The sequence below is a fragment of the Dermacentor variabilis genome, chromosome 7 (assembly GCF_050947875.1).
Source record: "Dermacentor variabilis isolate Ectoservices chromosome 7, ASM5094787v1, whole genome shotgun sequence".
In the NCBI taxonomy this organism is placed as follows: domain Eukaryota; kingdom Metazoa; phylum Arthropoda; class Arachnida; order Ixodida; family Ixodidae; genus Dermacentor; species Dermacentor variabilis.
In genome coordinates, this window is record NC_134574.1 from 146,730,542 (window position 1) to 146,748,416 (window position 17,875).

Consider the following 17,875-nt stretch of genomic DNA (forward strand, 5'->3'; position numbering starts at 1 on the left):
ATGTGGTACACAGTCTACGAGCAATTCCGTCACGATATTAGCAGCGTTTCCTTTTGCGTTCCCGGCAAGAGATTATGGCGAAAAAAACAAAGCATCACGGTTATAGTGCATACGCAAAACAGATAGGAAGAGACGCGGTGCAGCAGGGGTTAGCTGAGCAGGCGAAAACGCGAGACATGGGCGAAGCGGTGGCGTCTGCGTTCACGAAGACGTCATCCCTGAGCAAAATACGACGCACCCGTGGCTTTATCCGTCGAAACAGTTCGGTGCAGCGTGCCGAAAACCCACGCTGCGAGAACTACAGCAGTGCTGCTGCTTACGCCCGGCGACAGAGCCCCCTATTTGGCTACCTTTCATGGACGGTGACTCTGTTCAATACCAGCCATCTTTCAAACAGAGGTACTCGTTCAAAATGAAAGGGACTCCCTCACAGTGTCCTTAAACAGAGACTAAGGAGATATGTTATATCAGGTTAGGCTGATGCTAATATAGTGCTTTATAAAGTATTGTTTCGAAGATATGTCTTCTTGATTCCGCAGTAACAGGTTGTTAAAGTCACGGTCAACATCTCATTTTTTTTTTAATTTCGCGTTCGAACTTCACAATGCGGCCCCAGCCGTCGGAAATTGAACCCGCGACCTCGTACACAGGTACAGAACGCCATACGCACAGGGCGTCCGCGGCAGGCCTTTGGGATACAATGTGAGCCAAACCTCTTTATAACGAAACGAGCTATAACAAAATAATAGATATCAAGAAGCGAAATTCTCCTTGAAATGCTCGTTTGGATTCGTAGTGCGGTCCATGCAATAAACGATATAACGTAGTAATTCTTGCTCTTGCAACTTCGTTATAACGATGTTTTACTGTAGTCCACCTGAACTACGTCTGAACTCACACTCTCATACCGCATGACATCACGGCTCTCTGCTGCAGGAACTTGGAAGTTTTCTCACTTATCGAGCCTGTAGGAGGGTAATTCAATCATACGGCTCGTATTACTTTAGCCTTAGTGTTCCTTGAAAGAGATACTAAGTGAAAACATCAACTCAAGATGAATTTTCGGTTGTATTGTCGCCCACACTTCTGCCTGGAGCGCTCGAGCGCTGAGCTGCCGTGGGAAAGTACAGCAATGACACAACAGCTGCCAGGTTCAAGGTACCGGGGTGAATAATGCGTTGCCAGGGTGTCATTGTTACTTCAACTAATCGCAGGCATCGTTTTTCAAACCAGTTAACAACTCAGAGATATCGATATCTCTGAGTTGCGTACCGATTCGTACCGTTTCGGCGCTCTAGACACAAGTGTGGCCGTCTGCACTTTCTGAATTGTGATTAAGCGAGATGTTATATTGGTGAAAGCTTCATAAACCAGTTATGGAACACAAAAAATTAAAACAAATTACACCACGTCAATGGATCAATATTGCCGCAGCGTCATCCGGTGACGTCACAAATGTTCGCAACGTCCGTTTCACGATAATTTACTAGAAATAAATATCGTTGCACTGCGTATTTGTGTAATCTAAGACTCATCGTAATAGCTTTAAGGAACTCTTTCCGCGTAAAACAGTACCAAATGCAAGAAAATACTCGATATCCATGCTATATTCTAGCGCAGAAACGAGACAGTCAAATCACCAAGAGAAGACAGAGCGGTGGTTATCAGTTGACGTTTATTGCTGAATCCTGCAGAATGTATAAGCCTATATCGGAGTTGGAAAGTGTGGAATACGCAAGCACAATTTATTTTTCACATCGTACCTTGCAGCATACACATTACACGCGTGCCCAAGAAATAATTTAAACTTGCGTACGTAAAGTCACCCAACACAACAATCCGTGGCGTCAGCCTGACGAGCTCATCGGTTCCGCAGTTTGCATGAAAGAGCGGGAAGATTGGCCAGCTAAGCGTTCTGCGACATGGCCGTCATTTTTGCCGCCAATAACCACCCACTTTCGCACCAACGAAATCCGTATAGAACTTTGTAGCAATATTCTGACATCCTTAGGTTGCTTAGTATTTAGGTTTAGTTGTCTTAGTAAATGTATAACTTAGTGAATATGTTAGCTCGTCGCGGTAATATGCGGAAGAGCAGCAGGGCTCGACCGCGGTCTTCACCTCAGACTTCGGTGGCGCTGCACGGATGCGTTCGAGACGGCGCCCAAACGCACTACGGGCGACGATGGGGCGAGGGGAGGGGGGAAGTACTACGCGGGAAGCGGGAAAGCCGACCGGGCAAAGAAAAAAAAAAGCAAAGAAAAGGGTGACCGAACGAAGCGCAAAGCAACGGCAAATATGAACTCGGCGATGTGGCACAGGCGCGCCTCGAGACAAGGGCGAACGCTATATCGCCGTCGCACCGAGCCGGCGCGAATCCTTGAATGAATCAAAGGCGCGGGGCAGAACAGGGGGCGCTGGGGAGGCAACTGTCAGAAAACGGGGGAGGAGGAGCGAAGGGAGGAGAGAGAGGACGTTTAGGAAGAGGGCCTGATGAGACCACGCTAACAGAGGAAGAGAGCAAGGAGAGGGCGCGGGAAGCCTAGAAAGGAGAGGAGGCTAGAAGGAGCGAAGGCGAGAAGTGGGGGCAGCGCGCGTTATAAAGGCCGCAGGAGGGCGCCGTAAATAAATCATGCCGGAAAGAAGTGGCGATTGAGGCGGCGAAGCGGCCGTCGAGGATATCTCGCCGAATGGGCAGAACCGCAGCAGACGAAGGGGGCGAAGCGAAGAAAGTCTCGTAGACGAAGCGAGAGGCGTGGTGCATACGAGAGAACGGACGCACACGCCAGACGGAGCAGAAGGCTAGTATATACGAGTGTTCCACTGGTTTATTTCCGCGTCTGTATTTGCCTTTTGGTTCGTTCGGGTCGCTCGTTGGTGTAGGGATGAACCGGAGGCGCGGGGCTCCCGCAGCTAAGCCTGACCTGGCGGCCGTATCCGAAAGAGGGCGTGCTCGAGGATTTAACGTATACGCTAGCGCAGAAAACGTGTAGCGTATATCTTTTCCTTTCCTTTTTTTTTTTTTACGCCGGGTGTTCCCGATTGAACGTACGACTTGTCAGGCGACAGCGCAGACATCCGGCCAGCAGTGCTATCACGAAGAAGTTCTCAAGGCCCGCTGTTGGATGTTGCGCGCAAAATGAATAATAATAATAATAATAATAATAATAATAATAATAATAATAATAATAATAATAATAATAATAATAATAAAGTAACAGTAATAATAACAATAATGTGTTGCATGTCCCAAGCTTCATAGAGCCTTGCGATAAGTAATAGCTTCTGTTCCCTGCGTGTCTTCATGCACACGTATTCTAGGGCGAATAGATGTGGTCGTTCGCAGCTCTCCGAGCTCCTACTTGCTATTTTGTAAACGCTGGCGCAAAATCTATTTTTTTTTTGTTCTGCAATTACAAGACACAGGCAGCAGCTACACTCTTGTACATAAAATAAGTGGTATGTGAAAGAGGGAACGGTTTGATATATATATATATATATATATATATATATATATATATATATATATATATATATATATACGGTGAGCTTCAATTTATTAGGTTGCTTACTAGTAATAGAGGTACTAGTACTTACTTAGTACTTACTAGTCAATGAAGAGAAAGAATTATCAGCTTTCTCCTCATTTGAATGTGCTTCAAAAGAGCTACTGTGCTTTTTAAAGGAAACGGGATTCATTGAAAAACCTAAATGTGCTAACTGACGCTTTCCTTTTTTTTAATCATCTCTTTTAAACTTTTTCTGCCCCTTATACTATCCCCCTGTGCAGAGTAGCCAACCGGACACTTAATCTGGTTAACCTGTCTGCCCTTTCACCGCTTGTTTTCCTTCCCTCCTTCCTAGAAGCATTCCTGCACGCAGACACGTCGCTAGAGCTAAGCATTTATCTTATAATTCCCGTTATACACTCCATTCTGACAAAGGGCTCCGCCCCTTCGCTTTCTTTTCCTGTCTGCGCAGGGACCCTAACGACAAGCTGCCCACCAAAGGTTCGGGCAACAGCAACCACTCGAGCAAGTCGGGCTCGGACTCCGGCGGCTGCATGAGTCCCCCGGACAGCAGCACCTTGCTCAAGTCGGACCGGCATCACGGCGGAAGCAACAAGGCTTCTCCTCCGCCTCCTTCCTCCATCGTCACTTCCGGCGGCGTGCCCCACCACTTGCACTTGGGCGGGCTTCCGGGCAGCCCCGTCACGCCCACCACCGAACTGTCACTGCACCACCCGCACAGCATGAACGGCCTCTTCGGCTCGGACCTCAAGAGCTCTTCTTCGACGGGCGCTCCAGTTCTCGCGCCTTCGGTGCACCCAACGTCCACGCTGACGGCAGCCGCCGCCGCAGCGGCGGCCGCGGCAGCTTCCGGAGGAGGGGACCCCAGTTCCGTGCTGCCGGGCACCGGGGCGAGTGGCTTTCGGCTCGGGCATCCGCTGGTTTCGGCCGCGGCGTTGAGCGACCTCAGCCTGGGCCTGACGCCCGACTACCAGGCCTTATGACAATCAGTCGCGGGGACCGCCGCCGGAGAGTCGGCGTGGTCCCCGCTTTGCCTGCTCCCCCCGGAACCGCACCTGATGGCGGCGCAGTCCAGGGGAGCCGCGGCCGCTGCGGCTGCGGCCAGGACCGAATCCATGTTCTGCACGTAACCAGGCCAGACTCGTGCAGTCGTCTATATGAACAACGCGCAGCTACTGGACAAGGGAACGCACCCCCCCCCCCCACGTCCTGGAGCTCACGGAGGCCCTGTGCAAAGGACCACGACTTTGCCCTCGCCGTAGCGCAATCGGGATGACACCGGCCTTATGCAGCAGGAAAGGCTACTCGTGGGCAGATTCTTGAAACCGCTCACATGTCGCTCGCCTAGCGACGGTGTTTGGAAGAAAGGCGCAACAGCGACAATGGAGACAGGCGCTTTGCCAGATGTGACGGTGCACGTCTTTTGTGTGGTCACCGGTATGACTACGACGCTGGGTACTAAAAACCCAGTAAACAGTGAAAAGGGGTATGCGCTGGACTTGCTTGTGCGATATTCAGTTGAGAAACGGTATCGACGACTGCGAGGTGTGTCAAGACGGTGGAGAAATGCCCACGGCGACAATCGCAAGTTTCAGAACCGTAAGAATAGCCGCTTCTATATGCGGTCAAGAAAACTCCCTTCGTCAAAGCGTGCTACATTGCAACGCATACCCATGTTCACAGAACAAACTACTCCTGACCTAGGAATGGCCCTTCCGGGGCACCACCTACGCTAGCTTAAAGGCAATGAAAATGCCCATTTTCTTTTAAAAAAAGAAATCAAAATCTGTTTTCGTTCACGCAATAACGAATTCGGCTTCGTGGTTTCCACTTCTTACAATCTCACTTGCCGAATCAAGATATAATTGTGGGATAAAAAGGTTCAGACGATCAGGAGGTTTACGAGAGCAAGCAATGTCCACAACAACCTGCCAGCTTTGCCATCGCCTCTAGCGGGCTGCCTCCGTGACATACCTGCCAGTGTACAGTGAAAGCTTGCCTGCCACTACGTAAGCCAGAAATTGGAGTGACTCCAGCATTGAAACGTTGGGTGGATTGTTCAGCCGTTCCCGAGCATGCTAGTCTTTAAGTGTTAAGCTCGGAGGTTTGCCAAGGTGAGTCGTCCATGGGAAACGACATTGTGTGTGCACCGTTGTGGATGAATGTGTGATTGTGCGCGAATGATTGACAGAAGTGTGGCGGTGGATGCAAATCAATCGACAGCTGTGCTTTGAAGCGAAGAGACATTGTGTGGTTTTGTGTGAGTGCCCCGCAAGCTGTGTCGGGACATTCATGCTCACTCATCCAGCACACTGCTCTTAACACTCTTGTGGTTGTTCCTGACCCATGTAATTTTGCGAGGAGTGTGCAAGCAAGGGGACAGTTAGCATTGCGTTCGGTGTGTCTACATTGTGAGCTCAGCGACAACGATTGCTTCAAAACCGGCAAAAAAAAAGGACCCTTGCGTTGGAAACGAGGCTGCGCTAACAAAACGTTCACTTCAAGCAGATGGCTTCGACGCGGTGCTATGTGCTCCGGAACAGAAATCAGTGGTGTTGTGGTGGTTTGCGGTGATGTGCGCTGACGTGCGGAACCAAAGAGGCGAGGGAACTTGCGCGCCTCACAGCAAAACACAGATGTCCCGGCGTCGTCAGCGAGGACCAGGAGGTTCTTCCCAAAGCCAACTCTACGGGAATAACGATAGCAGGACCACGTAGAGAGAGACGGTGTACAGATTTGACCATCATTCTGACGACGACAACCCTGGACCGTTTCCTTTCATCGTTCCAGAAAAGATATTGGACACTCTGCCCAGTGTTTTATGTGTGCATGTACGCGTTTGTGCGGGGCAGCAGGAGAGAATTTGGACTCTCGACTTGGAACGCTTTTGCACGAAAATGTGGTTATTATTGACATATGGCTCACAGCAAGCCTCCTCCTCCCTTTTTCCCACCTTCGTTCCGTGTATAGATTCTAGTCTTTCGCTCTCTCAGACGAGAGATCACGTCACGTGCAATGACAGCACGTCGCTTTTGCCGCTTGTCTGTCTAAGACATCGCGAACGCGTGCGCCACCAATCGCGTGCAGATGCCTCTCACTGACGTCACGACGACTTCTACTCAAATACGAGGGACTCCTCAAAGAATTCTCGCCCGTCTGCCACCTAGAGATACGGAAACGAGCATTATGAACTTTCGTTCATGCTACGTAACATGAGTTTAGGCTCCGTAGGTAAAGATTACAAATGGCAAACGCTAGTTCCCAGCCATGTCTTTTATGGTTATAGCTGCCCCCCCCCCCCATTTATATTTTAAACAGTACCTGCTTATTCCGCGTTTATTCATTCACACGGTGTGGCCTGCACAGTGAGAAGCGCCACTCCAGTCAGCATTACAACCTGGGAGAGGAGCACTCTACTGTAATGGTACCTATGTTTGTCGGGAAACTCTACAATTCGTACAGCTTTACTGCTACAGCGCCTCTGAGCTCCCTGGCCAACTGTTTTGCTCACCACCGGAGATCTCCGAGGCCGGTACTTATGGGCCCTCCGTAGATGTCACCGTGATGATGCAGTTTAGACTGTCCACAAAGGTTCAATTTAGCCGCGCCTCATCGTCAGCGCCGCAATATTAGTGATTGCTTTTAGAAATTAAAGGATCTTGAAACAAGCTAAGCTACTACAATGAAATGATTGCGCGCTATTCACTACTCCATGCAGATATCTAGAATATTGCGAAGATCAATGGGAATTTCTCACGACTCGGCCGTAACCTGTGCAGGTTTCGTTGTGACGTCACGTGCAAGGCATCTGCGCAGATTCTTGAACAACACTTTCACTCGACACGGAAAAAAAAACAAGAAAGAATGCGAGTGGCGACCCGAAGCAATAGCCGAATCTAGTTGTTCAGGTCAGCGCGAAACCAGCACCAGTCAGCGCTGACGGCAAGCGCACGAATGAAATACACTTATTTTTATTGTTTCGTACGATCACCACAGCGTTGACTTTGGTGCCGCCAGTGCTGGAACGTATACGACGTCGCCCTGTAGCACGCAACTGCTGGCAGGTATAAACAGGCTTTCTTTCTTTTCTTTCCGGTTCTTTTCTTTTTCTGCGTTAGTGACCAAAATCTCTGTCGTGACAGAACGAGCCTCAATAGCGTCAGTTTTAACGAGTGTCTGATGACAGTTTGTCCAAATGCAGCTGAACCTGACCATAACAAAGTCGCATTGTAGGCATAGATTTGTTTCGCTGTATCCAATATTCGTTATAAACGTAGCATATAATTGTTTCGCTGTATCCAATATTCGTTATAAAGGTAAACACATGAGTTGGCTGAACAAATCTAGTTGAAACGCTCTCGCTGAAGAAACTTGAAGGCAAAGCGTTGCGTGGTCACGCAGTTTGCAGGGTGTTTTGCAGGGTGTTTTGCAGGGTGTTTTGCAGGGTGTTTTGCAGGGTGTCACGCAGGGTGTTTTCTACCACTATAGTGGCAGAAAACAAAGCGTGCCATAACCTAAGGTAGATACCTTGAGAACTCGATCAGTGAAGCCGACGCAGTTGTTGAGACACTTATAATGAATAACTTCGGCAGCCATCTGATGCATCCCAAACTGCTAGACAGAAAAATTTACTTCACTGTACTTTATGGAGCCTTATATTTTCAATTCAATTACAGCTGCTGAAGGCTATCCATGCATTATGCAATGAAATTTTACATTCAGTTGATTTTATGAAATAGTTCGTTATACCAACGGTTTTTATATTGCAATTCCACTGTATAGCGATACCGAGGGAAAAAACTTTTTTTCTACAATCCTGTGTGCAGAAGGAAAAGCTCGCTATGTAGTCGCTGTCGAACGTTTTGGTTGTTTCGTGTTTCATGACGTCACTTTCACACCATTTTGTTTTTCGGCAAAAAAAAAAAAAATCTCGACGCGTGCAAGCGATCACAATATTTTTGTGCTGTTGTTTTCTTTTATCTCTCTCTCTCTCTCTCTTGCGCTTTCATTTCTCGAATCTTTTCTTCATTTTCGTCGCACTTTCAGGTTTCCAGCTGTTGTGATAGCGGTGTAAAGTAATATTCCAAGGCACAACGTTTTTTTTTTATCTGTCCTTTTTTGTTTGCGGGCTCGCTCGAACGCGCGCATTGGTCGCGTTGCGCGTGCTAGACTGCGAGAGTAATATTCGACTGCTGCCTACGTTGCGGCAGCAAACGGTTTTGCGTTGTTAAGATCAAAGAGCGTGCGAGTTGCCTAATCTTTTTCGTCGCAATGATATCAGCATTGGGATTAGCGCACCATTCGAATACTCTAAGCTCTGAACTTAAACTTACAGCGCAAACACCTAAGACTGACCACAAAAGGAAGATACGACACACTCGACGACGAAGAAATAAAGAAGTTAGTCAGCGCCAGTGTATGTCGTATCTTCCTTTTGTGGTCCATCTTAGGTGTTTGCGCTGCAAGTTTAAGTTCAGAATTATGTTCCAACTAGGCCCAAATGAAGGTTTACTATAAGCTCGAAAAGCTTTATTGAAATAGAAATTTATTTGCAGGCGAATGACAGCGCACGGTTCACCTGTCTAATAATGGTTACGTAACCACTGATCGAAATTTCCCAATAGAAGAGTGTTAATGTTACTTAATAAACAGGGTCTTTCAGGGTTAAATTATTCATGCTGGGTAAACGCGGAGAAAGAACATAGAGATAGCAAGATAACAGCACACAAAACCATTGAATGGATAATAATGAGAAAGAATAATTGAGTTACTGCTAGATTCGTAGCCTATATCTATAGAACAGGAAATTAGTAAACTTATTGCGATCGCAGCGGAAGCTTTAATAAGGAAGAAAGCACGCAGAAGCACCGCCATACCACAATTCCCACGGCAATTTGCCTTGACATAACAAATTCTGTTATTGTAAGCTCGGGACAAGGTTCGTTCACTAAGGAAGATTAGGTTGCTCACGAAAGTAAAGCCGACCAACTTTTTGGCAATTGTTTTCCTGCTCGAAGGCGGTAGGAACCCGGGTAGATATTGCCAGAAGCACGTGACGTCACACTTACGTCATTGTGACCGAAGTCTGAACGCGAAATTGAAGAAGATTTCCGTTAGTTTTCTGCACTTGTAAAAAAATATGCTTTTCGGCTTTGTCTGGCCTAGAAACTGTTGGTATAGCTCTGAAAGGATAATCCGCCGGTCTGTCTATACCGGTTTAGTGTTTATCCTTAGTGTCCCAGGAAATGCACGTGATATGTCCACTTTGCAGGCTACGGAAAGCGCATTACGAAGCTCTCACACTGTAATAAGGGTACGAAAGTGCGCTTTCATTTCTTTCATTAGCTGGTTAGGAGGAAAGTGACAAGATAGGAGGCGTGGCGGCCATGTTGTACGGTCGGTGAATAAAGCGTACGCGATGAGTGTGTACGCGCGAATATTATAAATAGACTTACGAGAGTTATATATGGAGTTTGCGTGTGTGCCAACACGTCTCTGTCAAAACAGTGTACATGCCTCTTTCTCCATACCTTTTTTTTCCTTTTTGTAAATAGGGAAACGATAGTATAAATAAATGGATGGGTGAAAACGAACCCTGGTATTTGTTTGTTTGTTTGCTTGCTTCTGTGGGTGCGTGTGTGCTGTTCGTTATTTAGTTACCGCGAAAGAACAGGAAAATTATGTTACTGAGAAAAATGAGTAAATGAGTGATTTTGAAGCCCGGACTCTAAAAATCGTATAAGGAACCCAATACGGGTAGCAAAGAATATAAATAGTCAGAACTTCAGACTGTTGGTTTAGGAAAATTCTCACTACACCAAAAACATAACACTAAGCTGCTAATGTAAGGACAACTTATTCGATGTAAAAAGCCAGACCATGTGTTATTTTATAGTGTTTCTGAAGCTAGAGCGATCATCTGCAAAAGGGGGGCTCAAGTCTGCCGCAGCGAAAGGAGCGTTCACGGAAAATTGGGTATTACGACTTCGGAAAATCCCACAGGTTATGTTATCAACACAGAAGTGCTCCTTCTTGGTCTAATTAGATCAAGACGTCTACGAAAGGCCTCCCGTGGCGATGGCACGGATACGCATAAATAAGGTCCACCTATAGCTTTTGCTATGTGCAAGATTTGGGTAGTTTCGTTTTCGCCATTTCGTTGTATTACGGCCTGGAGTCGGCGATTGAGCACGAGGAAGATACAGCCAAGTCAGACGCACAGTGTCGCCTGCTGCTGAAGAAAACACTGCAACGTGCGACTCTCACTTTGTTGATGTCCTATCACCAAGTGCCCGCGGACGCCATAGGTAAATGCACTCCACGGGCGAGCAGAAGAAAGTGGTCTGCGCCACCAAGCATGAGTGACCTGCTGCAAAGCCTGCTGACAGTGCAATTTCAGGAGGGAAAGTTTTGCACGCGCTCTGCAGTCACGTGTTCCCTTTTACAGTGGATTGCACGGTACAAGTAAAGTTGGCAAGACCTATTTGCGCCTAAATAGGGCGAGACCACTCCAAATATTTGGACGCGAGATTCAAGGTGATTTGCAGAAGTTAAAAAAGAAAAAAAAATGAAGGAAGACTGAAACTAACAATACGAGACCTGTCTTGCATTTGTTTTCTGTTTTCTGAATAAGCCGACGCGGCCTACTCAAATACATGTAAAACGCAGAAACGCTTTTCTGAGATAATCCCTTGGACCTATATTAATGAAATTTGTTACACTTGAGAGAAAAAGTTAAATTTTTATTGACTGTTGGAAGCGGAATTTCGATTAAGGGCGTGCATTTTGTTAAAAAAAAATTACGCATTCGAGAGTTTGAAAAAATAGAAGCACGAAGTTTACAAATTAATAGCTCTGCAACAAGAACAGATATCACGGTTCTGTAAACTGGACTCATCAAGGATCATGCAAGAGCTGTGTTTTCATATTACTACTTCTTTATATTGATGTGTAACAGATCAATTTTGTCCGCTTTAGATTTACTATTAGAAGCAATTCGTATAACTATGATATCACTTGTCATTGTCGAGTTACAGAGTTGTAAAATTTATAGTTCCGTCTTCTGAAAATTTCAGATTTTGCCAGTTCCTAATAAAAAACTGACTACCTAAAAAACATTCGAAACCAGCAGTCACTAGATTTTAAGTTTTTCTTTTAAATGTAACAAACCTCGTCAAATTTCGTGCGGTGGTTGCCGAGAAAAATGTATTCTCCTCTTACGTGTATTTAGATAGGAGCACCCGAGCTAAAGCTCCCCCTGGTAGGCTCAAAACTTGTGAGTGTTGCTGCTGTATCGAGTGTTGTTATTGCTTACGTAAGTAGCCATGTGTCATATAGCGCTAAGATATCAACCAACTTGACCACGAACCTACGAACCTTCGGATAAGCTTCGGGTAATAATGTACAGTAATACTGTAATAACGTAGCCGTCAGTTACAAGCAGTACACACGGAACCGTCCATACAGTGCGGCAAGGGTTGGAGTGAAGCGAGGAAAGCGTGATAAAAAAATATCTACATCTAACGCCTACGTCGGAATCGATGTGAAGCAAAGGTTTATCGAAGCGGTGAATTAAACTCTATGCAACGAATGCCAATGTGTACAACTGCGTTTACTTGCATCCTATGGAATGTGTATTTTCCTTAAGTGTATCAGCGTAATCCAGCGCAAACGCCAATGCTTTGATTACGTGCGACATTTGTGTTTATGCACTACGCTGCTCATATAGCGATGTCGAAATTTCAAGCAACAAATCAGGCCACAGAGTGAGACACCTATACGCCGAGACATGACGAGGAATGGGGATTTATGAGGAATGGAATTTATGAGAGATTTATAGGGCCAATGGGACCGGTGCGACGTTTAAGGATTCTGTGCCACTTCCGTCACAGAGGCGCATATATTCATTCTGCATGAGATTGCCCAAGAATGGGCGCACACGCCGATAACGGCATATCTCAAACGGCTAAATAACATAAAATCAAGTAAATCAAAGAATCTGTTCAATATAATGCGCTATCGCATTAAGAGGTAGGAGTGCTTTAGAGATAAGCTGGCATGGCAGGTTTTACGTGAGAACTACGCAGAGCGTAAGTGTGCTAACTGGCAATGCTCTGTCGGTCAGCGTGAAGGGCTTAGTGTGTGTGTGTGTGTGTGTGTGTGTGTGTGTGTGTGTGCGTGCGTGCGTGCGTGTGTGTGTGTGTGTGTGTGTGTGTGTGTGTGTGTGTGTGTGTGTGTGTGTGTGTGTGTGTGTGTGTGTGTGTGTGTGTGTGCGTGCGTGCGTGTGTGTGTGTGTGTGTGTGTGTGTGTGTGTGTGTGTGTGTGTGTGTGTGTGTGTGTGTGTGTGTGTGTGTGTGTGTGTGTGTGTGTGTGTGTGTGTGTGTGTGTGTGTGTGTGCGCGCGCGCGCGCGCGGTACGATGCGTGTGTGTGTGCGTGTGTGTGTGCATATCGGTACGGTGTGTGTGTGTGTGCGCGCGCGTGCGCGCGCACACACACACACACCGTACCGATATGCTGTTCCAAAATTTTCTGCTGGGAAATCGGATCTTAGCATTGCTTTTAATTTTATTGCTTACGATGTTGGCATTTCTTTCCTCCTGGCGAGTTGGGTGCAGCACAAGTCTCTTCCGCGACGAGACCCTCAAATGCCAAATATATGGAACGCGTCTGCGACGTACTTGAAGAAATCGGCACTGCGATGTTACGGGAAAGCATGCGCAAGCCACTCTTATATACGTTTTACTCGGTCACGATAACAGGCCTGTCACTACGCGAAGCGCGATACTGTTGCCCTGACGTAGAAAAACGCGGCGCTAATACGCTCGATGTGGTTGCGTATAGCTAACGTCCGTACAGTTGACTGACATGGGGCCTGATTGGCCTGGCGGGGTTGGCTGGCCCCAAGCGACATCGCCAAATGCCGGAAGCACCTCGTTGCCCGAATCCAACGATAGCTGGATCTGTGCTAAGCAACCACCCTATAAGATGAAAAGGGCTTTCTAAGTCTGGAGGCAAAGTTTTCATCAATCTCGTCGTGCGCTCGAGCGTCAACGTTGCCTGACGAAGCAATGCACTGACGACGAGTTTCAGCTATATATGCAAGCTGGCGACGTGTCGTACACCGGCGAGTAGCTGGGCTCGCTTAACTGCGATAAACCAGCTTTAGATATAGTCAGGCATCGCGACTTTCGCGCCGCCCTTGTCACACGTGATACAGCGCGTTTGTGTGACCACACAGCACATAGGTGCTCTAAAGCTGTGCATTTCCCACCTAAAGCAGTGTCGGCGTTTTAATTCAAAATTATCTATTGCGTACCGGTCTGACAGTCGTAATTCACGCTCCAGCAGCTGCACGCTGCAATTTATTGCTGCCTGCGCCAATGCTATGTGGTACTGGGAAATTCGGAGCAGCTGGTATTGCTTTGTGCGAGGCTTCTTCATTAAACAAAACACCCAGAGCCATTAGTTTTTGGGCCTCCGACCCGCATTGAGGAAGCGATAATTTATGGAACAACGAAAGTAACAAGGATAGGCTCTCTATAAATACTGACTTTTTCTGTGAACTAGAACACCACAATGACACTTGCCATCACGGGTTTCCGTTCGTAAATCATGATAGTTCTGGGAGAAAATGAATATAACAAACGGAAATGCGCACCATTACTTTTGCCACAAACCGGCCCACCATTCCTAAATAGTCACCATGCAGTGCTAGCGAATAACTTATAAAGAAATGTCTCGGCCGACCTCCATGCTTTTTCACGAAAGAAACGAATTGTGCACTGCAATACAGCAATGACAATAATATGGGGAGGACATCCGTGAGATTGTCTTGAACAAAATGATTTGATCAACTTCTTATATTACTCATGATGAATGATGAGCTCATCTCACTTCAAGTTCTTGGCGCATTACAGGCGCCAGAGATGTAACCGCGCAACATTTTTGTCAACAAATGGAGTCCTCAAATGGAGAACAACTTGCGCTGCCATTAGGTAAGCAATAGCTACTAAAAATTAATCAATGGCTATATGATTTTCGAAAGCCACTAAACCGAGTATATTATGTCAACGATGCCAGACGCTGTGAGGTTCCTACACCTTGCCTTAGGATGTCCCTAGTAGATAAAATGTAATAGTGAAGTCCCTTAATTTGGGGACATGTATCTACATTGGTAACGACAGTTTGTTGGCCCTGAACAGACCGTGTTCTCGGTCGGTTACTTTCCTTGGTATAAATTTCAATGGACGTCGATTGGACAAGTCAGTGTGCAGAGTGCCTGTGTCTTCGGTCAGACGTCGCCCCAGAGGCCGTGTCTCGTAAACGTAACCGTAAAAGAGCCTCAAGAGCCTGGGCTGTAGAATCTGAGGCGCCTGCTCGTCTCTCGTTAACTTAAAAAAAAATTACCGACGATTACGTTACTTCCTAATGCGAAGTTTGAGCGCAGCAAATAAGCTGTTTCACCTTTTCGATAGATTGAGGCAAAGAAATCGAGCAACACATGTATGCGCTATCACAGAATTTTTTTTTTATTTTTCACACGTATTCCTTTAACAAAGACTCCACTAACAGTTCTTGACAGTCATGAAGGAAGCTTTGTGGTCGGAGAAATAGACTGATGTATGTTCGACTTGGTACACCAATGCTTGATTCTCAAAGACGAGATGTATACAAGTGCCTCGCGAGGTTGTCACAGCCGTGGGACGCGTTACGAGCGAGAGGAACGGGATGTTCTCCCGCATAAGTGTTAGGAAATTGCTGTTTGTCTTTATGTCAAGCCGCCACCGATCTGGCTCTCTGATTGCCACCACACAGGGCGAACGGCAGCGGCAATTTCGGCTCGGGCGGTGCACATATACAGATCCGCCGCCACCGATCTGGCTCTCTGATTGCCACCGCACAGGGGTTGCATTGGAGGAGGAGCGAAGAAAGGAATTAAGTTCGAGCCGGCGCTTTGACAACCGGAGACTCGCAGGAAGAGGGGGGAGGGGGGCGGCGTGTACACCCAGCGGCAAACGATGGGGGCAGAAGCGCGCGCAGTAAGCGGACAACACGATAAAGGGAGGAGGGAAGAGATAGCAGCGACTGACTGATGCCGCTGACGCCGATAGTGAGTCAACCCCAGCTGCGGAGTTGGTTTCAGGGACAACGAATAACCGGCGCGTCGGCAACTGAAGAGCACCCTATCCGCCACACAAGAACAGGGGGGGTGGACCCTTTCCTCCTCTTTCTGCATGGCGGCGACGGTGTTCTATGCAGTCACGTTATCTTGACTCTCTAGCGGCGTCAGCGGCATCCAGCGGTATCAGTCGGTCGCTGCTAGCGCTGGGGGGATGAAAGGGGGGCGGAGCTGGTTACGAGGCCGACGACGACGACGACGCGAAACCCAGGAACGGACGCCAAAGAGCTGCGCTCTAAAAAGTTGGGTGTCGCGAACAAGCGTTGACACTAAAGTGCACGAGTGCGTTTTGCAATCACATCCATCGCAATGCTCTCGCCGTAGCTTGGAATCGAGCCCGCTACCTCGTGCTTATAGGGCCAGAAAGCCATTGTGAGCATCCTTTAGGCTATCGTTGACTACACTGTCTCCGCGTCAACAAAAACTCTGACCATCAGGAGCGAAGTAAGTGGGATTAAAGTGACGCTGCACTTTCTCGTGTCATAGCCGTCACAACATGCCGGCACGAATCCCAGAGACTCACAGTTCAATTTACGTGACGTCTTGGATGCCCATATTACTTTCCGTTCCACGGCTTCTTTCTTTTTCTTCTTCTTTAGTCTTGATTGGAGGGGTATTACATAAGTGGTGGGGTCTACATATGTACCCCTATATAAAGGACCCGAAGCTACACCGAAAAAGGATACATGAACATATAAATTTGCACGAATACACATGAATACACCATATTCTTTATGGCATGACAACGAATATCCATGGTATCTGCAAACGCGCATGGGCAGGCGATTTCGCCGATGTGATAGGGCAGGTCGCTTCGGTGTGTAGCTGGGAATGAAAGTAGAGAGACAGAAAAAGTGACAGAGTGACAGCGTGGGCGGGTAACTTGTAAAGGGGCGTCCACAGCGCCACTGATGATAAGCCGGGCAATAGCACACCGCACTTCACCGCGCCTCGTCGAGACACGTGCAAGCACCTTTCTCGGGGCACCTAATACAGAACGCAGCGCGAGAAACTCCAGGAATCCGCATTAGCGGGCTGCCCGAACGACCGAGGACCATTACCGCGATCGAGTCACGGACAGCGCCTAATGAAAGCGAGACTCGGCTCGCAGGTCCGCGCGCACTTTGTTTCTGTCGGCAGGCGACTGGTCAGCGTTGGGGCAATCTCTGCGAAAAAAAGAAAAAAGAGAAAAAGAATCCGTCGCCGAGAAAGAAAACCCGTGGGAGGGAGTGTCTCAAATTACCTCGAGGAACACAAGGCGGCGCTCCTATCTTATACTGCACTGCATAACACGGGCAAAGCAGGCATAGCCTCCGCTGCCATATACGTATACGCGCGCGAGCGGGCCTGTGTGCCTTACGCTTTGTACGCGCGGTCAGCGATGATATAGTTTGCCATTCTATCTCGCGGCAGCAATGGCCGCGGCCACACCTCGCAGGCTATTTGCCGCTGCCGCCGCCGCTGCAACGAACGCGTGATAGGAAGGCGTGACAGGGCGCGACCGCCAGGGGGAGCGCGTGTTCTCGCACGCTGCGGGACCACGCCATATGAGCAGGGCCACTCCGCGCGCGGGCCTGACCGCCATTTTTGCTTCCGCGAGCCGCGCGCGCGCGTGGTTGACACCCCGTCGTAACGCGGGTTCGCAGGAGCGGAGATAATGGATGTAACAAAGTGCTTCGAGGCTGTGTTAATATAAGAAGGCAGGCAATTTAGGCGGTTATTGCTCCCGCGACGAGAGGTTGTCCACGCGCTGGCGCGGGCAGAACGGCGCACTGCATTGGCGTTTGCTAAAAAAAAAACCAATACAGCGGAATGGGACTCGGACGAACTTTTGCACAGCTCCAGTTAAGTTCAGAACGACCTCCATATTGTAACTGGCTTGCACTGAAATTTAAGTATTTTCATTTAGATCTACAAAAAATCGCAACTACTCGTCATACCTTAGCTTTTACATACATACCTACGAGTAAGTTTCTGTTAGTGCTCATATAGCTCGAAGACTTGCGCCTTAGTTCTTGACGAAATTCACAAGTGAATTGTCTGTACCCGCTAACTGAAAAGTGCCTAGCACGAGGCAGGCAATACCGGAAGTCACGTGACGTTTGCACGAAGGCATTTAGCACCTTTGGCAGGATGTCATTCTGTATTCTACCATTCACATACATT

The 17,875-nt window shown here is 47.8% G+C and overlaps 1 protein-coding gene across 1 annotated transcript in view; it reads left to right on the top strand.

Moving 5' to 3' along the window:
• Nucleotides 1-10,123, top strand: part of LOC142588119 (homeobox protein SIX6-like) — a 75,460-nt gene extending 65,337 nt beyond the window's left edge. Inside the window, exon 2 of the mRNA XM_075699601.1 lies at nt 3,982-10,123. Coding sequence (XP_075555716.1) covers nt 3,982-4,513 — 532 coding nt within the window. The 3' untranslated portion in view covers nt 4,514-10,123. The remainder of the gene's footprint in view (nt 1-3,981) is intronic.
• The last annotated feature ends 7,752 nt before the right edge of the window (nt 10,124-17,875 follow it).